Here is a 27279-nt window from a genome sequence, read left to right as displayed (position 1 = left end):
TTCCCCTCCGTTTGCAAGCTGATCTCCAAACCTTTGCTCCTCCTCCTCCTCCTCCTCCTTGCGTTCCTCTGAAAACCAAGCTTCTCTCCCCCCCCTCCACTTCCACTTTGAAGCCAGTCTTAAAATCTGTCTCCTAAATTCTGCCCTCCACTTATCCAAGGGGCATATCAAAATCCAAGATTTTGATCCTAAAACCTTCCCTCGACTTATACATGAGGTCAACTTATACACGAGTATATACGGTATTTTGCCAAATTTAGCTAATTTCTCTGAAATTAAATGTAAGGTTACAGTGATAATTCTACATTTGGTCGTAGCAAGGACCAGTCTTGCAAAGTATGACCTTCTTAGACGAGAAAGCAGGGTTGAGTTGAAACACAATCTCTCCCTACTTCCCGTTGCTGGCAGCTACTATTAATTCAAAGCCGTATTGAATGATGTTGTATAATTGTGTAGCTTTACCACAAGAGCAATTGCTAGGAAGTGTGTCTGGAGAAAGAAAGAAGTTCAGATTATTGCTTGGGAAAACTGAAAGGAGGCTTCAGGATGAAGGGAGTCAGCTGCCCTCTCCCTATGGCCCCTTTCTCTCCCTATCTCTGCAGACCTCATCTCTTCAACTCAATTCTGAAGGTATGGGTCTCCGCTCAGTGTTGACACTATGTACACATATTACTCTGATCATGGATATGTGGAGAGTAAAAAGCCCAAGAAAAGCTTATGTCATTGTAAGTGACTTCAGTGTGCCACTGGACTCCTGCTTGCTTTTGAACAACGAACTCAATATGTTTACCCACGAGAATGTTAGAGAAAGGGAGCCAATATTTGCTGGGGTTAGGGGAGCAGGACTATTGTGACAGTGGAAAAACCACAAAACTTGTTTTTTTTTTTAACCTGACACAACATTTCTCTAGGAATCATTAGGTCCTTCAGCATCTGCCAAAGGCTGACCAGAGAATCGTGCTGAAGGACCTACAAATGCTCAGAAAAGTGTTCTCTCTAGGAATCTCTAGGTCCTCCAGCATGACTCTTTGTTCAACTTCCAGAAGAAATTAAGCACAGAGTCATCCTGGAGGACTTAGGCCCGTTACAAACGGGCCGTTTTGTGCGTGCGGAGCGCGCACTAGGGTTAGAAAGGTTCGGTGCTTCCGCACCCCCCTAACCCTAGTGCGCGCTCCACACGCACAAAATGGTGGCAGCCGTTCCACACGGTCGCCACCATGAGGACGTCACGACCGCGCCGCCTCTGTACGGGGCAGCGTGGACATGACGTCCTTGCTCCGCACCAGGGCGCATAATGAGCCATTTCCGCGGAGCAGGAAGAAGCTCCGTTTTGGATCTCCTTCCTGGTTTGGTCCGCTGGGCGCAGTCTTCAGACGGCTGCACCCAGCGGACCAAAAGAGAAAGGGGCCAAGCGGCCCCTTTCTCCTCCTCCCCGCCGCCACGGGGTGTCCTTGGGGCTTGAAGCCCCAGGGACACCCCTTTCCAGGCTGCGGGGAAGCGGCCTTTTGCCGCTTCCCCGCAGCCCGGAAAGCGGCAGATCGGGGCCTCAGCGGCTGCCGTTCTGGCCACTGAGGCCCCGATACTCCGGGGAAAGGGGCAGGTACAGCCTGCCCCAAATGGGCGTTCTGTAACCCGCCTTAGAGACCTAGAGAGAACATACTGATCAAATCCGTGAATAAACAAATCCACAAAAGTCAAAGCAGCAAATGTGTGGGGCTGACTGTATGTAAATCTCAATCAGGCCAGTTAAATATAGAATAAACCACTTGAATAAGATTTTTTTGAGTCCACATGGAATCATAATGCTGTGTTAAACACACTGGAAGGGAAGCTGGTGCTTTTTATTTCAGTGTAATAGAAAAAGTGGGCCAATAAATCCTTTGTTTCCTCTCTGAATTTAAAAAACAACAGTCTTCTGTGTATCAGTACCATCAGTAAGGAGACAATGTTCTAAGTGAAAAGCATAGTGAAAATGTTGGGAGGAGGTGTTATGGCATATAGCGGCTCAAATGAAAGAGAATATAAATAAACATCACTATTGACAAAATGACACATTGTGTCTGAGTACTTAATTACCCTTGTAACACAAGAGCCAAAGAAAGAAGCCAGGCTCCACTTTTTAAATCAGTAAAGCAATCTGATTATTTGAAAAGTGGATTAATCTGGTCAGTGGATCATTTATCCCCATATTTCTCATTTGTTCCTCAGTAGAATCTGATTTGTTAGTTTATTTCGATTTTTGGTCTATGACAGTTTTCCATGTATTCATTCTTAATTCCATTCTATCCCTTGTTTTTGTTACTGTTATTTGTCATCAAATCAACTTTGATTGATAGAAATCCTATGAAAGAGAGACATCCAAGAGCTCTAGCTGTCTTGTAAACTCAGGGCTGTGGCTTTCTTAATTGAACCAATCTACAGTCTTCTTTTCCGAATGCCTTCCATCTTTCTGTGCCTTTCCAGTGAATCACGTTGTATCTTGATATGTCCAAAATATGACTCAGTAGCCATCTTAGATTCTAGTAAGAGTTTATGCATGCTTTCATTTGTGTTTTTGGGAGTCCATGCTATATGCAGACCTATCTGCCAGCACCACATTTCAAATGAGTTAATGTTTTTCTGCAAGGTTTCTTCACTGTCCAACTTTCACTATTTAGAGAAATGGGAAATACGATAGAAATCGGGAATACTGTGGTATACATGATTGTGACTCCTCTCTAAGTCTTAAGCCGTTTTCTAATTTTTCTTCTACAGTCTCTTGATTTTTGCCCATGCTGGGGTATGTAAAATGTATAACTATTTTGATGTCTTCACCATCCATATTTAAACTAACATACGTCTTTCGTGGTAATCATTTTTGTTTTCTTAATATTCAGCAGCCATTATTTTGCAGTTTCCTCCTTAGCAGCGGTTAGTAGTGGTTCCAAATCTTTGCTATTTTCTGCAAGTAATATGGTGTCATCTACATACCTTAAAATTTATATTGTTGATGTTCCTTTACCCAATTTTCATGCCTGCATCTTCTGAATCTAATCCTGCTTTCCATATATGTTCTACATACAAATTAAATTAAATTAATATGGTGATAAAATGCAATCTTTCTTTGCTCCCCCCTTCCATTGGGAAACTATTCCATTTCCCCCATATTGTGTCCTGAGAGTGGCCTCTTATCCAAGGCTTAGGTTATGTATCAGGACAATGAGATATTGTTCATCCATGCCATCAGATTGAATTTTAAATAACCTACATAGTAATAATATAATTTTAAATCTTTAGGCCTTTTAAAACAAAATACACATTTGTATACATCTTAGGTCTCCAAAAGTGTATTTTTGTGCATGTTTCATTACTTTCTTTGGAACAAAAAATGGTAATGCATATTACCATCTAAGAAGGGCAAAATGGTTTGTTTTGCTTTGAAATATGTGTAAAATGAAGTCTTTCATGCTCCCTCAAGTTGCCGGTGTTCAGTACATCTGGTTCCGTATGACTTCTGAACCTGACCCTGCAGTGCACACACCATTGCCACTTGGCAGATACTTTAAAAAAAAAAAAGAGTATTGCAGATAACCCTTACAGTGGGCCTAGTGGAGTAGAAGGGGGTATTTTATACTTGAGGAGGACAGTTTGATTATCTTGGAAAACCATTTCTACAGGTATTTTCAAATAAATAAATAAATAAATAACTTTATTACGGCCATTTGGCCAGCACAATTACAAAATTTCTACAGGTATGTACTTTCCTTCTTTGGAGGTTTTTAAACAGAGGCTGGATGGTCATCTGTCGAGAGTGCTTTGATTGTGTGTTCCAGCATGGCAGTGGGTTGGACTATATGGTCCTAGTGGTCTCTTCCAACTCTAGGTATGGGATAACATTTCTCTCTCTAATGTTCTCCCAACTACATTTTCCATACTTAAAGAATTACGACTTGTGTGTACATACTTGAAACTCTTTTATTTAGACACACTATAAAAGGCTGTACACATCTGCACACACCTGTGTCCTAATCATGGGGTGGAATGTGTGCACATATGCCTGGGAGGGTTGAGAGCTAAGTGCAGGCAACTACCTGTATTAGACTTTAGGGGGCTCCTTATTGGCCAAGGAAACCTTTAGGGATCACATGCCCCTCTACTAAAAAATGACAACAACAACAACAAATGCCCTTCAGTGGGCAACCCCCACCATGATTTTGTTTTTCAACTTTGGTGGGGATGCTGGGAACTCCTGAAGTCCACATAACTGGCCTTAGGGTTGAATGTGTCCTCTGATCTGTACTCTCCCCACCTTCTTCTATACTCTTCTCCATGGCTTTGGTCCAGTTATCATAGTGTGTGTGTGTGGGGGGGGGGGAAATCAGGCTTTCTCTGCTCTATTTGTTGTGTCTAGAAATAATAAATAAAACTGATTTAATACCAGTAGCCAGATCTTTTTGGGAGGAGTGGCCCTGAGCAAGACCTGACCCAGAGCAGTCACTGTAAAAGTAGTGTCACTGTGATGGTGCACAGTTGCAAAGGTTGGGTTCCATATTGGCTGTCCATAAGATTTTTATTTTATTTTATATGTTGCTGTTTTCATAATATGGGACCTAAAGCAGCTCCCAGTGTAAGTTAATAAAAAACAACAACCCTAAGACAATACATATTTAAAAAACTTGTTAAAAAGGATTAACCAACCAAAACAACTAAAGGATGCAATGTGAATGATGAAAATTCTCCTGTAATGAAATATTTCATGAGTTTTAATATTTCTGGATTAACAGAGAGAGTGAACTGGTAGAGGCCATATATTTAATTAATGCAGGTTTTTTTTCATTCCTCACTGTCCGCTCCATGACCTCGTGGGCCCTTGGTCAAGCTGTCTGCAACAGATCCTCTTCATTTGAAAGAGGTGATGTGTAATCCCAAGTATTTTCTAATGCTGCTTGTGATTTTCTTTGGTGAGAATGGTGACATGGTTGAGAAGGAAGGCCCTTTGCCATCTTTGGTCCTCAGCCGATGCTGACACAGTCACCTCTGCTAATATTGATCTGTGTTAGATGAAAGGTCATTGAGCAACATGTCCCAGATTGTTTCACAGAAAGATGTTTTGACCTCTGTTTCTATAACCTTTCAATTAACAAGCAGCGATGTAGTGTTCACTTTCACTAAAGGAATGTTATTTGTTTTACAGAAAATATTTTTTCCTTCATATCAATAATAACATCATTAATCTCATGGTTTTCCTTACCTGTTTGCATTGGATTGTTTTCCTGTTGCCTGGGGAAAATAGAACAAATCCTCAACACAACCTTAACACAGTTTCCCCAAACATCCACTCTTTTCTTACTGATACACTGTTTGTTGTTACATATGCTATTAAACTCCCAAACCAAGCACCTTCAACATTCTGCCATAGAAACTCACCTTCTCACAGCTTAGAGCAATTAAGCCTATTTCCAAATATAGATCTTAACATTCCTTTCTGTATATTTAATTTCATGATGATTCTTATGAACTGGTGATATAGATGAAATATGCAAGTTATTCTTAAGTCTCCCTATGGGAAGTAATCTATGACAAGTAGTAACATCTCAATATTGGAACTAAAGAATTTTATGAATTTTGTACACAACTGCAAATTCAGAGAATTCAGTATAGCAAATTAGAAACATGGGATAATTTCACAAAGGACAGAGTTTAGAAAAGGCAGGGGGTTGGACTACAAGTTCCAGATTTTGCATATTACCATGGCCATTGGATGTGCTGGCTGGGTGTGTCTAGTAATGTTTCCATGTTGTGTCAAATGTTGTCTTGTGCTATATTCCATCTGTCCTTAAATCAGTTGGCTAACCTTTGTGTTCCCAGATGTTTTGGACTATAATGTCCACAAATACCTTTCTGTTAAATATACTGGGTGACATTTGGGGAGTAGGTCCAGAGTATTTTAAGGCCTCAGAATTCATCACCATTGGTTTCAATATAGAGGAGCATAAAGCATAGTCTAGTGAAGCAGTATGGGTTGTAGATACAAAGAATGTTCTGTGCTTTGTACACCTTTACTTCCAGATTTCTCTATACAGACTGAGTTTTTCTTATCCAAAAAGATTGGGGACAGATGTATTTGGATTGGGAGGGGGGGAGTTGGATTTTGGAATATTTACATATGCATAATGTATCTTGAAGATGGGTCCTAAATTTAAAAATGAAATTCATTTTTGTTTCATGTACATCTTATAGCCTGAAGATAATGTTATACACAATATTTTTAATAATTTTGTGCATAAAACAAAGTTTATGTACATCGGACTATTGGAAAGCAAAGATGTCACTATCTCATCCATCCATATGCACATTTTTGCATTTTGGAATATTTGGGGTTTTGGAATTCTGGATAAGGGAGGCTCAACCTGTGTTTATTGATTTAATTTTAATCTGAGTTTCATTCAAAATTCTCACCTCTCTTTCCTCTCAGCCTTCTTTGAATCCAGAAGAAAGACAGGTGTCGGATGTAGTGCTTTTGAACCACTGGAGTATTCGAAATTATGAAGTGCAACGTGGAGACATAGTTTCACTGGTGTAAGTAAATCTCACTATGTCTTTAAATTCCTTTTTGATGCTCATTACTGCTGTTCAGAAGATTTCATTGGTAGTAGGACTCTTTAGTAGGCTAAAGATAAAAATGTGATTGTACATAGATTGCATGAGTAATATACGTACATTGACTGCTATAGATTTCCAAATGATCTTCAGAGGTTTTTTAGCATCATGCATATGAAAGCATAAGTGGTAATGCAGAGTGTAAATCAGAAATGCAAATGCAGGTAATCTGCTGTGACATGTCTGTTCTTACTGTTGTTGTAATTAATTATTTGATATCAACACTGGAAGATGGTATTCCAAATTGATTTGAACGGATAAGCAGTTGAGAGAAAGCTTTAAATATGTTGTTTTTGTACCAGTTTCATTGAGAGCTGGACATCATAGCTGATCTGATTTGGTGTAATATTGACATTGCCTCCTCTTAACAGCAGTGGTTATTGTGGAAAAGTTGGTTATTCCTGAAACAGGTGTTTTCAGATAGAGAGGGAAAAAAGAATTTTTATTATTATCATGGTGTGATTAGCCATAAGGTGGCACTGTGTCTCTGCTTAATACCTCACTGATGTTTAAAGGATGTTCTACTCTTATTGGAAGTAAAAATGGAACATTGAATTGTGCATAACAGACATAATGACATTAAGCAAATTGATGGTACATGGTCTGAAGGCAAACTTTGCTTTTTAGCTTCACAGTTAAAGCATAGATAGCAATGGAATTTGTCTATGTTTTTTCCTGCTGGATGTTAGAACAGGTTGATCACAAAATTATATGTTTTAATGTAGTATGTACTAATTCTGAAACTGCATAACTAGGAACTTGTTTCTTGTTTTAATATTGGCATTTTGGTGTGACATATTTTTCTGTGCTTGCATGTTTACTGTTTCCGCAGCCTCCTTTCAGTGTTCATTATGTGTGTTCTCCTAATAAATGCATCTGATGCATTCAAGACTGTGACTTATGCTAGGCCTTGTTCCAAAACTGGGCTTCCAGTCCACAATGTGCACATGATAAATTCATTTATATGACTGCTTAATACAGTATGTAGTTATCTATTTGGAAGCGATCTGCCAAGAAATGCTTTATGGCATAATTTAGGAGCAGGGAAACACAGTGATTAGACTGAAGAATCACAGTTGTCTTTCTAATTTATTGCTTGCTTTGATGTTCTACGTGTTGTAGTTGACAAAGTTACACCTCTCCCTCATGTACTTCATATTCATATGGCTAAATTGCTTCAAGTTATAGGTAGATTTCTCTGATCATGACTTTAAGAAAAACTGTTCCAGTGACATCTTTGAGAAAGTGGGTATTATAATTTGGGTGTGCATCACATAATTTGGTGTAAGCGTTAGGGTGAAGGTTGACTGGACGGGGCCTTCACATAATTTGGTGGCACAATAGAAAAGGAAAAAATCGTTACACCTGTGATGTAGACCAGTCACAAGATATAGTATTAAGATAAAGAGGATTTTGAAAATCTGCACCGATAATAGTTTATTATATGACTCCTTACTATGAAATTTCAACAATATCTTACTCTTCCCCTGCCCCAAAATTCAATCTATTTCTAATTCCAACAATACATAGTTAATAGTGTACTTTCTTTGCTGGGTCTTTCCAGTGTTTGACTATTGCGTTTTTTGTGCTGTGTATTCTGTCAAAAATGCCCTTGAAGTGTTGTACAACAATAAAACAGTAAATAAACAACACCTCATAGGTTTTTTTTAAAGCAGTCTGAGTTAATACCAGCACAGCCATGTTAAAATTCTGTAGAGATGGAACCCCAAAGTTCTTTGATGGTCATAAATACTAAAGCACCAACAAGTAGTATATGTTATTGATGGGTTTGAAAAAAAGCAGTCATTGTCAGTACATCCATAAATAATAACCTCTTTAGTAAATTATTGGCTGAAAATGTGAGCATTAAAATTTCTGCATCTGATTATATTATTGAAATACAACTGACTGTAATCATCGATATCTGTTTCTACACACTCAAAATTCATATTTATTGAAATTATTCTAGCAGTTTTAACTTGGATTTTGCTTTCCCCCCCTTTCACTTCATGCATAAAGAATGGAAAAGGAGATACTTGAATGTAGTGCTAGTAGGTATAAAACCATTAACCAAACTGATCATGCTGTGAAAATAGGAATGTACATTGTGTTTTTTATTTAGAAGTACAGTTGGCCCTCTGTTTTCATGGGGGATTCATTCCAGAACCTGCCCCCCCCCATGAAAATGGAGGCTCGCGCTTATTCAAGCCCCATAGGCTTGAATGGAGCGTGCCCCTGTGTGTGAGGCAAGGGTGCATGCGCTAGGTGTGTGTGCCATTACAAATAGCGGAAGTCACCCCCTGCGTATATTCAAGGGCACAGATCTCAAATCTGCGCATTAGGAGGAGTGACTGCATAGTTATGCGTATAGGTCCTAATCCTTAAATTTTGTTTAATTTTATTGAAATTGTATTGAAATTTTCATAAATATGTCTGTAGTCCACACACTGCATCTAATCAAATAGTGAAAATCTTGATTTTTTAAAAAAAAATCATGCTTTTTTCATGCCACTATTTTGTTTAAATATTTAAGGATGCTGTATTTTTTTTAAAATAGAACTGTTTGTAATAGCTATCTATCTTTATAAAAGCATTTTATCTTTTAAGTGTAAGTTTGAATTGCTTTAATATTTAATTGTATTTTAAATTTTACTTTTCTGTTTTCAACTGTGTTGTTCCTTTTGAAATAGTAAGCTCTCTTGAGTCCAAGTTTTGAGAGAAAGGTGAAATACTATATGTTGAGTATGCCTTATCCGAAATACTTGTGTCCAGAAGTGTTTTTGAATTTGGGATTTTTTTTTATTTTGGAGAATTTGCATATACATAATGAAATACCTGAGAGATGGGACCCAAGTCTAAATGTGAAATTCACTTATGTTTCATAGACACCTAATACATATAGCCAAAATATTTTTAATAATTTTGTACATGGAACAGTTGTATACATTCAACCATCGGAAAACAAAGGTGGTAGTGTTTCACCCACCCATGAGGGCAACTGGGTTTTACAGTATTTTGGATTTCAGAATTCTGGATAAGGAATATCCAACCTGTATTACTTCTATTGCCAATCAATTTTGAACATTTCAAAGAGGAAAACAGGTCTTTTAGACTTTGCAATATTATGTTGCAAATGTTTCCAGCAATAGAAATGTAAGTAGATGGCTGCCCTATGTTAGGTGAGACTTCTAAAGAGCTTATCACACACACACTTTTGACCTCAAACTAGGCACGGGCAGGAGACGCGTGTGGCTGAGTGAAAACGCATTTTATCACATGCCACACTGTCCTCAAGGTGGCCCCATGCCATCGCCCGGACCTAAGGCACCCTCGAGCCCTCGGCGATGGCATGGGGCCGTCATGAGGACATTGTGGCATGCGATAAAGTGTGTTTTCACTTGGCCACGTGCGTCCGCTGCCTGCACCCAGATCGGGGGTAAAAGTGTGTGTGATAAGGTTCTAATTCTTGATACTGACTGAGAACAACTTTCCAGGTTTTCAAACATGACCCTTTCCTAGACCTACCCTGAAATGCCAGGAACTGAATGTGGGGCCTTTTTTGTATACAGAGTTTGTGGTTGATCACTGAGCTATGGCTTTTTCACATGAAGACAGTATTGGCCAAGGTGCTTTTGCTAAAGACTGACAGGTGTGTGTATGAAGTCGGTGCATAATATTATAAGATAGAGAGAAAAAACAGGTTAGAGAATCACTATAATTTCATTCATTCCACTCTTAAGGAAGATCATCCTGGCAACATCTACACATTAATGCCAATAGTTTAGCTACCTGAATATTGTATCATATTCAGAAAACAGATCTGAAAAGTAAGCTGTTGCCTCAGCTTCAAATTTTGTGACGGGTTAGTTGTATGTCAACCATCTGAGGAAAAAGGACTATTGCATCTTCCCAAGGAAAATTATAATTGCTTCACATCTCAATTATAAAGTTGTTGTTGTTGTTATTATTATTATTATTATTATTATTATTATTATTATTACTATTTTAGAGAAAAGGCATACAATTGTATCTTGGTTTTACAAACTTGAAACAAAATCAGCAAACGTTTGAAAGTGCTGGGAAAATAAAGAGGTCTTTGCCTGATACTGGTAAGATAGGGGAGCCTTTGTGGGAAAATATTTTGAATATAGGGTGCTATCATTAAAAAAGTCCTGTCCCTGATAGGTACCAAACATATTTTGGATTGAAGGAGAATTCAGGAAAATCTACTTACCATGAGGATCTGAGAGCATAGCCAGATACATGAGACATGTTATTCTTCTGGAATGATAATTTTGAGTTGTAGTGTATGTGACAGGTAATATACCATCTTCCTTATTCATTATACTTGTATTAGTAAATAATGAATGTTGATATTTAGAAGGAGCAAGTAAATTATTAAAATAGTTGATTTACCTATAAAACAGGTTTTGGGGGTGAAATAGTTTTTGCTTTTTACTATTTGTGAGTTGCCATGACTTATTGAAGCAACAGCTTTGGTGTTTTCTTGAAATGAATTGATAGATTTCATTTCAGTGATACAGTACAATACTCAAATGTTGATCCTTCAAATAACCTCATTAAAACTACATTTTGATTTAAAGTAGAAATAATGTCTGAAGTGTAGACTTCCATGGAATAAAAGCTTTTTTTGATACTGTACAGATAGATGTCACTGAGCAAGCAGAGGCAATCATAAACTTATATGAAGCATTCCTATATGTATGCACTGAGAATAGATTGCATACAAGGGTATGATTACAGGAAAGTGTGAATAAGAGTGCAAATTAATGGATTAGACCAAACAGACTGGTTTCTTGAATCCAAATGTAATCAGTTCTCTGTTGTTTAAAGTGTTCTCTATTGTTTAAAGTGTTCTCTATTGTTTAAAGTGTTCTCTATTCTTTAAAGTGCGGGCAAGCTGGTTTATGGTCATACTGTCAACAATATGAAACTTTCTCCTGCTTTCATCCCACTTTCTTTTCAGAAATGGAAAGATACACTCTGTGCCAATTCAAGAATCTTTGTGTTATGTTCTGATTCTTAGAGAACTGCCTGATTCCCCCAATTTTGGAAGCAACTGTTATAGACTGAGAAATAGGGGCAGCCACTGAATTTATGGAATGACAGTATAGTCCCTGGTGAGATACATGATAGACTTCCTTGTGACCATCTTCCTACCAGAAAGTTGTCCATCCTTTCCTGAAAGACCCATTCATAACACCAGTTACACAATCTTGTTTCACAAATAAGATTAGGTTGACATTGGTCATAAAAATTTTAAGAGCATTAAAGAGACCATTAAATGTTTTTGGACTACTGTTTTTGTTATGGGAAACCATTTTTCCAAACATAGGAGCAAAAAGAGGTAAGGCATAGAGGGGGAAAACCCCTTACAAGATTGCTAGTTAGAAGGAAAATTTAAATTTGTTAAGAAGTAAATGAAGTACATTTAGCCACCCACTCTTATTTTTCTTTCAAGTGTGTGTCAACTGTTTCTCCTGCTGCTTTCTATGTTAAAATGTCTTTGCTCTTTAGGAATTTTTAAAAAAAGTTGCATCAGAGTAGGGAAATCTCTGGCATACACATCCAATTTAAGGTAGAAAAAATGCCTCTTGCTATTTTTAATCAGACACAGGTTCCTCGCAGATATGTGAATTAGCATGGTTGACTATGCTGTGGTTACTCCTACGTCTCCCCAAGAACTCGGAAAGAATTGGTTTCAATTTCTTCTTCTGGTGGCCTCTTCCTGAAACCCACGAACAGATGGGAAAACAAATGATGATACAATAAGCAACTGTCACTCTAGTGCTGCATTGTCTATCAGATAAAATGATTAAATCTATATCCTTTATTTTCTCCCTTTCTCATAATGCTAGAACTCAAGGGTCATCCAATTAAACTGATTGGCAGGAGATTTAGGACAGACAAAGGGGAATACCTTTTACACACAGAATAATTAATTAGCTTCCACAAGATTTTTTTTTTTAAAGGAATATCTTCTAGGATGGATGACTTAAACGTGGAATAATAAAAATTCATAAAGGGAAATTTTATAAGTGGCTTCTAGTTTTAATGGGGCTTTACAACTGCCTAAGTCAGGGTTAGTACACATATGAGTAGCAGTTGCTGGAGCACCTAGTCTCCAGATGTCATCATCATGTCCTGCTTTTGAGCTTTCCAGAAACATCTGGCTTGCCACTTGGGGAAACAGAACATTGGTCTAAATCAGGTGTGGACAACTTGAGATATTTATGACTATACGCCCCAGAATTCCTCACAGTTAGTATGGGCTGTGGTGGCTAGGGCTGTTGGGAGTTGCAGTCTACAACATCTGGAGAGCTGCACTGTGTCCATGGGCTTAATACTCTACCAGACAGTTTCATCAAGCTTGTCTCAAACACTTATAATTTCATTTAATAGTATTTAGACATAGTTTATTACCCTTGTTCAATCATCATCATCATCATTTATATCCTGCCCTTTCCCCAAAGTTGGGACTCAGAGTGGCTTGCAAGATTAAAAATAGTACAATTGAAAACATAGAAAAGTGTTACATTAAAACAGAATTAAATTATTACAGCATTAAAACAGATTGCATGTAAAAGATTAAAATATAATTAAAAAGACAAAAGTGTTTAAAATACATTTTAAAAAATGCAACACCCAGCCTGTTCTTTAGAAACCTTCTGTTTTAAATGCCTATCTGAACAGAAAAGTCTTAGCCTGCTTCCAGAAGGCCAACAAGGAGGGGGCCAGTCTGGTCTCTCTGGGAAGAAAATTGCACAGTTTAGAGATAGCCATGGAAAAGCCTTCTCTTGTGTCCCAGCCAACCGTGCTTGCAATGGTGGTGGGATGGAGAGAAGGGATTGCAGAGCCCGGGCCAGTTCATACAGGGAGATACAGTCTGCCAAATAGCCTGGATCTGAGCTATATAGGGCTGTATATGTCATAACCAGCATGTTGAATTGTGCCCAGAAACAAACTGGCAACCAGTGGAGCTGTTTCAGCAGGGGCATTCTGTGATCTCTGTAACCTGTCCCTGTTAACAGACTTACTGCAGCTCTTTGGACCAGCTGAAGTTTCCAAACACTTTTCAAAGGCAGCCCCAACTAGAGCGCATTACAGTATTCCAAATAGGATGTAAGCAAGGCATGTACCATCGGCCCCATATCCGACGTCTCAGGGAATGCTGTCACCATACCTTTTACACTACATAGTTACACCTATTTCAGGACAAAGAAGTAAATTTCTTTTAATCTTTCTATGCTACTTTTTTGGGGGAAAAGGTCCTCAAAGCAGTATCTAATCAAGTGTATTACATCATATTTTCAGCAATATCAAATGTACCAAAGTGATATTTGGTTTAGATATCAAATTGTATTTTTTATGTCTGAAAGCAGGCTGATATATGCTTTTATTTCTGAAGTTCTAGGTTCCTCATGGGCAATAGCTTGCGATTTCATCAATGAAAAACCAAGAAGTAAGGAACCATGGCATGTTAGGGGCAGACAAGAGTGCATGAACCAGAAGACACACACCTGTAATGGCAAAGTACAGCTTGACAATGTGGTAGTTTTCAGAGATGTACCTGTGCTAGTCTCTTGCAGCATAAAAAAGAGGAGAGGAGGGTGAGAAAAAATGTCACAGACTATTTAAGACTATTTTATCATGACCTTTCGTGGATATAAACCCACTTCATCCAGTGCAGTACAGAGTGCATCGGGGGAAGCGAGTTTATAGCCATAAAAGCTCATGCTAAAATAAAAATCTAGTTAGTTTTAAAGGTGCTGCCACTTTTATTTCTCCCCCTTCCTCCTTTTTATGCTGCATACTGATGTCTATGCTGTTTGTCAAATTATGAATGTTTAAGCTATCAAACAAATGATCATACCATAGAGCTGAGGCAGTCAGAGTATGTAAAATGGGCGGGGAGTGGGAAGACATATTAAATTATAGAATACATTTATGATGTTGATATAGTATGGATGTTTATAAATTAATTAGTAATCATTAATGCTGTTATAGTGCTGATGAAGTTGTGTGGATGCAACTAGGAATTCTTAGGGCTGTGACAAATCCAATTGCTAGAGTAGAGCATTGAATCACTGAATAGTAAGACAAAATGTATATAAATTCCATCCATCCAATAGCTCTACTCGGCAACTAGCAATTGGATTTAGACCTGTGGTCATTTTTAATGCCTTTTGCTTCTCTTAACAGCTCTTAGCTGAGCAGTTAACTAAACATATTCAACTGTCACCCAGAGGACATTTTCTCCAGCTGCCCTTAGACTAGAATAACCTGCCAGATTCGACAGCTGAATACGCTGTCTGAATTTAAAACAGCATTAAAGACCAGTCTGTTCCAGCAGGCCTATCCAGATAATTTTTAAATTATTAATTTTAAACTATGAACTAATTGTTTTAATATGTATTGATCTTATGTGTTCTTTTAAACTGATATTATGTGTTGTATTTTAATCTTTTCTGTTCCCTGTCTTGATTCATGGGGAGAGGCGACTAAGAAATAATAATAATATCCCCATGACAAAATGTAACAAGGAATAAATTGTCAGAATGTAGAGCCAATGGTGGATCCAGTGGTGCACTTTCTGATCCAGTAGTATACTTTCTAACAGCTAAATTTAGTTGTGTATTTCCCCTGGATCCTGCTGCTTTTCCCAGAACCATCCTCCTTCTCCATTAGCCTAAAAACTGGCTGTGAAATTATTGGGCGCAGGTGTTTGGTGTTCTCAAGAGCTACAGCAGGGGGAAAACCTCTCCATTCTGCTGATATTGGGAGCAGAAGGGTTTGGGTTGGGTTTCTGGTACAGTGGACTCTTGTTATACGCTCGGATTTGGTTCCAAGATCCCTCGTGTATAACAAAATCTGTGGATGCTCAAGTCCCATTAAATATAATGACATAGCAAAACAGTGACCCTTATAAAAAATGGAAAATCAAGGTTTGCTATTTGAAATATATACTTTTTTGGAACATTTTCAAATCATGGATGCTTTATTTATTTATTTATTTATATAGTGCTGTAGATTTGCACAGCGCGGTACATAAAACAATAAATATATAGGAGTAAATCTGCCTATGGCGTACAGTCTAAGAAATAATAGGATAATACATGCTTGAATCCATGTATAAAAAATCAGTGTATAAGAAGGGCCTACAGTGCTTTGGACATAGAGAGGATTTGAACCCTACTCTCCAGAGTTGTAGTCTGATGCTCAAACCATCACACCATGTCAGATCTCAAATTCTTGCTAAAGTCAAATGGGAGGAGATTACCAAATGTTGGGAATGTTTCCCTAACATGCCAAGTCAGTTGTCATACATTCAAAACATATTATGTCTTTCCCAAATAGATTTGTCAATCTGCAATCTAGGAATTCATATTAAAAAATTGCCTGCATGATGAAATATAGTTGTTTAAATTTGTTATTTGGGTAAAGGGCTCCTTTTGTACTTATATGATTTATATAAGACATTGTAAATGCCCCCAAGGGAAATTAGGTGGATACCAAAATAGAATGAAATGTAGATAAGGTAAATAATGAGAGAATAAGAAGAGCACAGATAATATAGTACAAGATTTAAAAGTCAGACTTAGACAGCTAAAGACAGTAAACCAGACAAACGTTACTTGGAAGTTCTTTTTATTGGATGATGTAGTTTTGCTCTGTTTGTTTGGTTTTAACTGCTTTTGTTTGTTACCAAGTGTTTTGGTATGTGATATATGAATGTTTGTGTGTATTTTTTTAATAATAAAATTAATAATTTTAAAAAATGCCAGGAAAAGTGCTGCTGTCTCTACTTTGTGTCTCTTCTTTGTGATGGAAGCATTTCAATTTATTTGTGGCAAGGTCTGGAGCCATTTCCTTGAAATAAACATGCAATATTTTTTCCCCTGTAACCTTGGGCTCTATAATCCAATCTGTTTTGGGTCCTTTAGCCTTGTGATATTTCCCCTTCTTTGCCCCCCTGTTCTTAGTTGGACAATCTACAGTGCTCTTCATGGCAGAAGTTTGTAATACATGCAGAAATTTCTAGTTAAAGGATTCAGAAATGGATTTGTAATATGAATTTAGCAGCCACGATGTTGTTGGCACAGGATCTATCCCATAGATAAAATGATTGTGACACATTGACTACAGGGGTAGGGGGATGTTAGAAGAGAGTTGCCTGGGAGCTGGTTGGATAGCTTTCTCTGGTAGCACTGCACAGCCATAACCCCCACTGTGATGTGAAATAATTTACATTTAAAAATATATGTTCAATTCAATATAATATTTTAAAAAGTAACGTTACTCATGAGACCTTTGAACATTCAGTGTGTCTGTTGGTTTTGACAGTTGGACTGTTGACAGTTGAGAGAGACAGTTGGTGTTGAGTCCAGGGAACAGACACAGTTTTAGGAGTTCCAGAGGGGAACTGAGGGTTAAGCCTAGTGAAAGGGGCTTATAACCTGACCTATCTCATTAAGTCCACAGAGGTACTAGCTTTAGAAAGAGTCTGCATTTAAGGGACTCAGAGCTAACCCACCTTTAGAAAGGGAGTTTGGGGTTAGAACGATCCTGAGGGATTGTGTAGCCTGAGTGGCTGACTTTAGGTTATTACTGGGAGAGAGAGTAGTGAAAATCTACAACTGTTTTGCCAAGTAAAGATACAATATCATCTGTATATAAAAGATATTTAAAATACTTCTGTTATTTCAATAAAGTTTTTGTATTTGTTTGAGAACCGGCTTGGCCCGAATAATTAATACAAACACACGCTACTATAGAGTAAAGACCACCATCAGAAGGTTTTTGTTACATAATTTGGTGGCAGCAGTGGGATGATAAAAACTCCCAGGTGCCTGCCATCATAGAAAAGGGTTGTGGTTTGGGGGTGCGTTACACATGGAAACCCACTGGGTGAGCTTGGGCAAGTCATACTCTCTTAGCCTCAGAGGATGGCAATGGCAAACCCCCTCTGAAGAAACTTGCCCAGGAAACCTCATGATAGGGCATTAGAGTCACCATAAGTCGGAAACAACTTGAAGGCACACAACAACAACATGTTACTCATGCTGCTGCTGTAGACTTCTTACATTCCCTCTCACTGCTAGAAGAAAACATAACTCTACTTTGCTTTTCCACTTTACTTTTCTGCTTTTCTTTTCTTCTAAGCACCAAACACAACATGGCCCAAATAATACGTTTAGAACGTATAGTTCTGAAAAGTTTGGTTTTGAAAATGCACATGATATACCACTACTTTTCCATTACTCTCTATTTCTTTACCCTCAAGGGGAAAACTCTTAGCATCGAAAATAGCATAAAACTTGAAAATATCCCAACAGAATGCCCTCAGAAGTTACTTTTGAAAAAGCAAACAAACCTGCTTCTCTTCCTGCCAATAACATATTTTTGATTTTTGCTTGTTATATTGCTTTTAGATGGTAACTTGTTACACCTTTATTGGCCCTTTTCCACTAACTAGTTAAAGGAAACAACATTAATTGTAACATGTTAATTCCAGGTTCTGCTTATGCTGGCATCATGAAGTATATTTTTGGTGTAAGTCATCAAGGGGATCCTGGCGAGTATATGTGCATTTTGAATTTCAACAGCTTAGTTTTTGAACTTGGGAAAACTTGGAGAATGTGTGTGCTAATGTGTGTTTGAAAAGGATTTTTCTCCCCATTGCCAATACCCTTAGTACCCAAGTGCATGATCATGCATTTAAATATGTTTCTACAGCATCTCAGCTGTAAGGTCATACACTCCAAGTTAAAAATAGCTTGTGTTGAGAGTCAAGTCCCCTTAAGCAGACACTTAAGCAGACACAAACAATGTAGTAGGCCTTTGGGGTATACAGGATGCCATTATCCTTTGCTTGCTGGCAATATATTTGCCTGTCTCTGCAGAAAAGACTGTGATTCTCTCATTACAAGTGTCCTAGTGCTTCTGACAACAACAATACTGTTCCTCAGCGCCACTGATTGTATTGGTTTCTTCTAAGCAGCAAACACAACATGACACAAGTAATATGGTTAGAATGTATAGTTCTGAAAGGCTTGAAAATGTGCATGGTATACCACTGGAATTTGTTCAACAGTACTAAGCCACATAAGTGTAGTCTAAGAGCTGTAATGCATATCTTATATTTATTCAAAGGCTGAAATCCCTTCTTATGTGGTGAATTAAAACAGAAATTACAATAACATAAGTGAAGAAAGGAAAAATTTGTAGCTTTACTAGGAAAATATAACCAAGGCCTGGATGGGCAAAATTGATGGAATAGACAGGATCTTCTGCACAGAATAACCATCTAGAGAATGGGTTTTATAGTCCTTAATACTTATCATTCACTGTTTGGTGTGGACTTCTATGGGTCTGTTTCTGATATTGGCTGTCAGAACTAATTGGGGATATTGTTAATGTTTGACTACTTTATTCCTCAGCAGCTTCTTCTAAATCAGTGGTTCTCAACCTGTGGTTCGGGACCCCTTTGGGGGTCGAACAACCCTTTCACAGGGGTCATCTAAGACCATCGGAAAACATATTTCTGATGGCCTTAGAAACTGAGACGAAAATAATTTTATGGTTGGAAGTCACCACAATATGAGGAACTGTATTAAAGGGTTGCGGTATCAGGAAGATTGAGAACCACTGTTCTAAATGTTAGAGGTAACATAAGACATGGTGTTGGAGAGCCTTAGAATAATTTTACTGGGAGATTTTAACATTCGAGCTTGAGGCTACATCAGGTATGAGAGAGAGAGAGATTGAGGGATAGAGTTTTGAAAGTATAGTGGAGAATGGAAAAAAGGTATTTCCCTAAAAGCTGCACACATGCACACCAGATGAAGAGTGGGTAGGTGGAAGGAGCTGACAACGTTCAGAGAAAATATTTTCTGAAAGACAGATTTTTATGGATGACAGAGATGACCTCTCCTGAGTCTTGACAGGCTTTCTCGAGAGGCAGTTGAGGAGCTATGTACCCCATAGGCCCTAAAGTTTAGGAGATAAAACAGACTTGATTATATTTTCTGGCTGAAATCCTGGATTTGGGGGATGGGGAGGAGTATGTTCAGATAAGAGTTCCAGGCTGTTGTGATGTGCTGGAGATAAAAACAATTATTTTCGTCAAAAATGAAAACATTAAACATTTCTCTTTCTCAGAGTAAAATCAGATTGATAATGTTTTATGAGGTTTTGGGTTGCCCATTTGGCTTTCCTGTGAGAAATTGCTGGTGACTTTGGCCCTATACAGACAGCCGAAATAAAGCTGCTTCGAGTCACTTTGGAGGCATGGTGTTTCAATGATGCATGCCTCCTAAGAGTCTGGAAGCTGCACCAAAGCTGCACTACAGTCCTTAGGACTGGAGCGCGGCTTTGGTGCGGCTTCTGGACTCTTAGGATGCATGTATGATTGAAACACCATACCTCCAAAGTGACTTGAAGCAGCTTTATTTTGGCTGTCTGTATCAGGCCTTTATTTAACAAAAATGTGCAAGTCACATACTCTCAGACTCAGAGGAAGGCAGTTGAAAACTTCTGAACAAATCTTGCCAAGAAAATCCCATGGTAGGTTCACCTTAGAGTCCCCATAAGTCGGAAACAACTTGAAGGCACACAACAGCAAAGTAATGTTTCAGACAAGCATCTACTTCAGTGAGACATTCCACAGTACTTGTTAGGTTTGTATGGGGAGACAATGGCCTTTCAGATAATCTTGTTGAGTCCTTCATTACAAATTGCTTAAAAATAATTAATTATTGACCTCCAGGAATGTGTACACTAATATGGAATAATTAAATTAAAAATCTGGCTGAAATAGCTTTTAAAAAATTATTGTTCCTTTCAGTATGAATGGTTGAGATGTAAACTTCACGTATAAAGCTATTGATATGTTTTTAATAAATCTTGTGCAGGGATAAGTCTTTGATGACTTGAAACTATTGTTTTGATTTGTTTTGCCTTATTATGCCATAACTCATTTTCAGTGTGTATATTTTTGTCTACTTGCTATTCAGGAGTTATCAAGATTTATAGTTTTGAATTCAGAATGACGTTTCTTTTCATAGTGTAACATCTTCTTTTTAAACAAAAAGGCAGATTTTGGAAATCTGGAAATGACATATACTCAAAGCAACAATAGATTCAGCTTTAATGAATTAGATGTGGTTTGTGTTTAAAGCTGAAAAGTGTTTCTTTTAATACCTGTTCTTCTCACAGATACATTTGCAGCACTTTACTTCATAAAAAGTAAAACAATAAATTTTTAGGATGATATTCAATTTTGGATTATGTTTTGTTTTTGCTTATTTTAACTGTAGTCTCCCCTATTGCTTTTCTGTTTCCTATTATATTTTACATCAGTTTGTAAACAATCCTGGAGATGGACATTGAAAGACAATGCAAGAATATGTAAATGCTCACCAAGAAAAGAAAAAGAAAGAAAGAAAGAAAAGCATAAATGTAATAAAATTGTAATTCAAAGCTCAAATACAGTATTGGGGTACCTGCCTAACATGTCTGGAAAGGACATTGTATAGAAGGGGGACCACGACAGAGAAGGCCCTGTTCCTCTGACCCGCCAGTCTTCTCCATAGACACAGAAACCTAGATCTTAAAAACCAGACAACTTTACGAAAAGAGTTTTCTTATTTGCAGCTTTAGGCGGGTTACATACCGCCATTTGGGACGTCCCCAGGACGTCCCAGTTTAAAAAAAGGGCGTCTCTTCTAGACGCCCCTACTCTTGTTACGGACTCATAACTGCGACGTGAGAAGAAGCTCCATTTTGGAGCTTCTTTTTTGCTCCGTGCGGGAGCCGCGCAGTTTGGCTGCTGCGGCTCCCTGACGGAGCAAACAGCAGCGCCGGCAGACCGCCGCAAAGCGGCAGTCTGTAACGGACCTTAGTGTGGCTATCTGGGTTTTGACTCTCATCAAGCTGTAGCTTGCTTTCAGATAGTTTAACAATAATTAAGCAGTGAACAAAAAAGGCAGAAGTCCGGCAGCTTTGTGATTAACAAGAACAGTTTTGTTGGAAATACTTTGCACGCTTTGGGTTCCTTAGCACTGTATCTTGACAAGATTTTTTTGGAAATGGAACAGCTTTATTGATAATACGTGTAAAGTGAGCATATGGCCCAATGATGGGCCCTTCCCCAGTTGCTAATTTATAAATGGAAAGTATTTAAGAGGTTGAATCAGATATGCCTTTTTCTATAAAATTCTTATACATTTTTATTAACTTCCTAGATGCAACAGTTTGTACCATGCTGACAACATTTTACAGCAGTTTATGATGTGTTCACCCAGAACTAGCTTCAGAATGTTTTTGCAATGTAGACATTGCTTATTCCAAGGAAACAGAAACACCAAAGCCCTTGGCCAATTGAGAGAAGGATTGTTTAAAATGGGGAAAATTGATATTAAAAGCCCTGTAGCAGGGGTGGCAATCCTGTAGTTCTCTAGATGTCACTGGATTGCAAATCCCTGGTGGGAATTGAAGTCCAAGAACATCTGGAGGGCCACACTATTCCTGCTGTATGGAGAGAGAGAAATTTTGACAGAGTGCTCACTTTCTGACAACTATCAGTATGGAATATATGTGAAAATTTAGGAAGAGCAAGAGTTTCTTTTAACAAAACCATAGTTCATCTCAAAATAATGGGCAATCAACCAGGGAATTTCAAGCTCAAGATGAAATATTTATTAACCACTTTTCGTACCACAGAATATCATTCTCATTCTTAATCTCCTAGCTAAGTGCCATTTTACAGCTTATACATTTCTTGCATTATTGTACAGGAGCCAAATGTGAAGCCCATATATAGGTAGCCTCTAATATGTGATGGTGATACGGGTAGTGGCAGTATGTGTATATTTTATTCACAACTAGAACAAGCTGTTTTTGTTCACCCAAACAGTATGTTCCCTGCCAATGCTGGCTGGGGGATTCTGGGATTTTTAGCCCCCCAAAAGCAATTTGACCATGCTGTTTTTACTGATACTGTACTGGTTAAGCAGCAAAAGAATCCCCATTTGCCATTAGCACATGTTACTGTACAGTATGATGATTTTACATGAGTTTCTTCTCATTTCTCCCTGAGTGTATCTTGCCCTTTTTGCTATACAAAAAGCTCAATTTTATGCAGAGATGCACATGTTGAAGAACGTTCAGCCCAGCTTATGAGTTCTCGTTTGCTTTCAGTGGCACCATTTAGGTTTTAAATGCTTTTGATGTGTAAGCAGAATTCACATGCTTGGCTTAAGTATAACTCATTGAAAGGTTCCTAAATGGTACATCCTGCAATTTAATATTTATGATTCTCATAATATCACTAAGCTGGCCTAAGGGAGGCTTGTTACCAAGCTGAAAGATATGAGGTCAGCTCCAACTGACTGTGACAGTATTTAAACTATTAAGCCGTTTGTGGAAGAATGAACTGGGCAAACAAATATCCTATGCAACAAACTGGCTATTCAGAGTTTATTTCATGGCAAAGAGAATAATTCTGTGATTGATACTAATTTTACATGTATGGTTTATAATTGTTAAAACCGGGGAAAAACAAATTTTAGCTTCTCATAATATATTGTCTTCTAATGACACCACCTGAGCCTAATGGAAGGAATATCTGCAGAATCTTCACACATTCCATCTTTAGACCATAACTAAAGGAAGACTCCATGCCTTGGAACTTCAGCCACTTTTTCCTGTTTCCTTCTTCTCATTTTGTTTACCATCTCACCTGATGAAGAATTCAGGGAAACTCAAAAGCTAGCCTGCTATCATCAGCCTTGGGGTTGGTCTAATAAATCAACTAGAGCCAGCATTATTTAGTGTGTTGGGTGTTGCACTGGAACAGTGGGAGATCAGGGTTTAAATCCCCACTGCATCATGGAAACCCACTGGGTGATCTTGGGGAAGTCACATTCTCATAGCCATAGAGGAAGGCGAGGACAAACACCCCCTGAACAAATTCTGCCAAGAAAACCTTGTAATAGGTTCTCTTTAAGGCTACCATAGGTCAGAAATGATTTGAAGTCATACAACAACAGTATAACAATAAATTCATTGATGAAAAGTTGATGTTAGGACTGTTGAAAAGATGGCCATGTACTGCACATGATGACATTAGGTCTTAACTGCAAGGCATGCCTTGGCTTTCTGGAAGCAGGAAAAGCAAAATTTGATTCTGTTGTGTTGCCTAAGAAACAATTAAGACTGTTGCAGTTAAAAGTTAGCCCATTTACATTTATAAGTGCCCCCCTCCCAAATCCCACCAAAATATATGGAGATATAACCCTTATGAGTACATATTGTTGTGGCCCAATAGGTGGGGAAACTATAAGACTGTACTTTCTGGTTGAGTCCAAGAGAAAGAGAACTGGCACTGGAATGTAGCTGCAGTTGACAGGGCTAAGGTAGTGGTATTTTCAGTTGTGTATTTAGGAGGGAACAAATAATCAAATTCTTTATTGTGTAACTTCATATTGCATTTGTTTGTATTTTGTATTTTTTTATTTAGGACTTTAACATTGGCACCCAAATATTGCAGTACATCTGTGCAGCACAGGTGGAACAGTCCTGTAATCATGTCCTGCACTGGCATCTCAATGGATGCTTGAAACTTTGAGGACAGTGTATATGTGTGTCTTATTTATTGTATAAACTGCTGTATTGTTATTAAATATATATATGGCGACTTAAGTTGTGATTGTGTTTGCAGTGTTCAATTACACTTGGTCCCATAGAATCTAGGAAGTGGTACACAATTTTTTGAGCTCTTCAGATCTCTTCTTCAGGCAAGATGATGTCATTGGTGTGTGTGTGTGTTTTAAGTGGGGATGGTTGATCTTGGAGTAATATAGCCAGGTTTTTTTATGAGATGTAAGGAAGAGGAAAGATCTCTGGACTCAAAGTGGAGAAGAAGTGACAGTCAGAATGATGTTGATAAGATGGTATTAACTTTTACTCAAAGTAACACCTGGGATTGCTTGGAGCAGGAAAGGCAATAAAAATTGATTCTCCCTTGTAAAAATACAAGCCCTCCATAATCAATTGCAATTGATTTCCATCCACAATTCAAGTGTTGGTGCTTAGGATGCTATGTGATACCTTGTTTATCTCTTTCCCCAGCACGTTTTTGGGTGTAGGATGTACCCAACAATGCTGAATTCTTTTGTCTGTTCCTGCTATCTGTGAAATCATTTAGTGGAAAGGATGTTAAAATCACTTCCCAGATGTGTTTGAAAGGATTATAAAAAGAATTTTATTTGTGCAAAATGTATTTTTTCAGAATAGAAATAGGAGGCTGTAATGATATGCACAGCGACTCAGCAATGTTTTCAGTTCACAGGTTTTGCTAATACAGCGACAGATAACCACCAAGGGAAATTTAAAGTTGAAGGGGCTCTTCATCTCACAATTTATAAAAGGCCCCCTGGGGTAGCGTTCTAGAAATTTCTTCCAGCAACCCTTTATATTTCAGCACAGTGCTTGTCATCTGCTTCGGGTACTCTGTTTGGCAGTACAGAATTTACTGGAGCCCTTGGAGTGGTACGTCTTGTTCTGAAGGTGGTTGTGCCACTCCCGGCTTATATATGAAAGCTGGTACTTGGCATAAAACAAGAAGTGTGCATTTAGTTGACTTAGTAGCTCAAAGTGTTACTTCAGGCTAAATACATGCCATCTGGGTATCCTTAATCTATTAGTTCTAGCTCTGCTTTATATCGCTTCTTATTTTTCAAGATATCTGTTACTATATTGAAAGCTACTATTGTTATCACAGATCCGTTTTTCTTTCTGTGTTGCCTACATACACTTGTAAAGGTAAATTCTTGGGCTGAGCTCCAGTTTGGTAGAAGTCTTTGGGAAAGCACATGGGACGTCAGTCAGAGAGTAGGTTTGTCCACTACTTGTTTGGAATAGATATGAAGCCCAGTTTGTCTTCTTGCAGAAAGTCTTGGGCTACAAGTGACCATTGAGATTATGCAACCTGGGCAACTACTGAGGTGTGTGTTGCTGACTCCTAGGTGTAGCCTAAAATGTCAGATGGGAAAGGAGTTCTGGAAGAAGATACCCAGGTCTGGAGGCTCCCCACAGGAAGTATCCTGTGTAGCACACAATTTTGTAGACTAAGGCTTTGGATGGCACTGTCAGTACTGACAAACTCAGCATCAAAAAGACAGCCCATCGTCTGGACTGTATGGAAGTGTCTGGCTTTTGAGGTCAGTGTGGATGCGTCTAAGCTTATGATTTCCAGGTGGAGATGGTGATGGTGGTGGGTTTGCCTCCTTTCACTATTTAGAGTCATAGACCACAAGGGCCATCCAATAAAACCCCCTGCCATGCAGACCATTTAGCCTATCTGAGTTAGCCTTTTTGCATTTTAGATCACCAAAAAATTGCCCTACCACAAGCACTTTCTATCAGTAGCGGTCTCCTCTTCTGCTAGGAGAGATTGGTACAAACTGTCTTATTAGTGTGGCAAACTTTTACACTCCTGTTTAATGTAAAGGGACAAATCAAATGACAATCTCCTCTCCACCATGAAGTGGGCAATTTCCAGGGTTTAGAGTGCTAAATACTCTTTAGTATTATTTGGTCAAGTTAGTGTTGGGGCTTTGATAATAAGGATAGAACTCACAGAAAAGTTGTTGTATTGGTACAGTGCATTAACCAAATACGGGTTATCTGTCAAAATCAAATATATAGCAGAGTCAACCCTGAGTACTCTTTCCCTAAGCAAACCCTATGAAGTTCATGGGGTCATCATAAATTGACAGGTGGCTTGAAGGTGCATGCACACAGAGAGAGCAATGCTAGAGAACATGTTTTTTCAGGCTAGCAAGTTAGTTATGTCTCTTTACTTTATCAACAGTTAAATTAGAAATGATCAGAACTTCCTTTTTATTAATTGAGAGAAGAATATTTCAAGGAGGTTATTTGTAAAATGAATGCCATCAATGGCCATCAATCATAAATTTTATTCCCAGTGGCACAAAGGGATAATTCTGATGGAACGATGGGTACTTACACAAATAACTTGGCTATTTACTTATCCCTATAACCCTTTTTGAACAAAGCACAGGGAGATTAGATCCTCTGTGCATGTTCACAAGTATATATAAAGCAAGGAGATGAAGAGAGGAACAGGTGGGGCTGCACTGAGGACTGGGATTTAATCCCTAAAATGCCTAAATACTCTAAAGGCATCAGATCCTGATCTTGGAGGCTAAGCAGGGTCAGCCTTGGTTAGTACTTGGAGGAGGGACTGCCAACAAATACTAGGTACTGGAGGCTGTTTTTCACATGAAGGAAGTAGAAAACTACCTCTGAGTATTGCTCGCCTAAGATAACCCTATGAAAAATTCATGGGATTACCTGTCGATTGACAGAACACTTGGAGGCACATACACACACTAAGCAAACCACTTTTTTTATTTTATTAGCTGCTAGCAGGCAGCTTTTCTCCTCTGGTTGGTTCCCCCCAACAAACCAGGGAAAGAATCCAGGGTTTTTTCTTGGCTTCCTTCTCTTGTTGGGAGGGGGAAGAAAACTAGAAAGGGGAAGCTACTGGCTTCAAGACAACCTTCTGAACCAGAGATGGAGTGGAGGTCCGAT

General features: G+C 38.4%; 1 protein-coding gene across 12 annotated transcripts in view; it reads left to right on the top strand.

Annotated features, from left to right (window-relative positions):
- Positions 1-27279, top strand: part of IMMP2L (inner mitochondrial membrane peptidase subunit 2) — a 594331-nt gene that overhangs the window by 17731 nt on the left and 549321 nt on the right. For 9 of the 12 annotated variants that reach the window (XM_042467993.1, XM_042467998.1, XM_042467999.1 and 6 more), the window contains one exon: positions 6455-6558. In XM_042467993.1, the coding sequence (XP_042323927.1) occupies positions 6455-6558 (104 nt within the window). Of the gene's footprint in view, positions 1-6454; positions 6559-10824; positions 10958-14068; positions 15597-27279 lie in introns of those variants that run through there. The other 3 variants (XR_006104042.1, XM_042468002.1, XM_042468000.1) reach the window with 3 other exon arrangements.

Source organism: Sceloporus undulatus, chromosome 5 (assembly GCF_019175285.1).
Source record: "Sceloporus undulatus isolate JIND9_A2432 ecotype Alabama chromosome 5, SceUnd_v1.1, whole genome shotgun sequence".
NCBI classification, from domain to species: domain Eukaryota; kingdom Metazoa; phylum Chordata; class Lepidosauria; order Squamata; family Phrynosomatidae; genus Sceloporus; species Sceloporus undulatus.
This window is presented reverse-complemented; position numbering and strand designations above follow the sequence as displayed.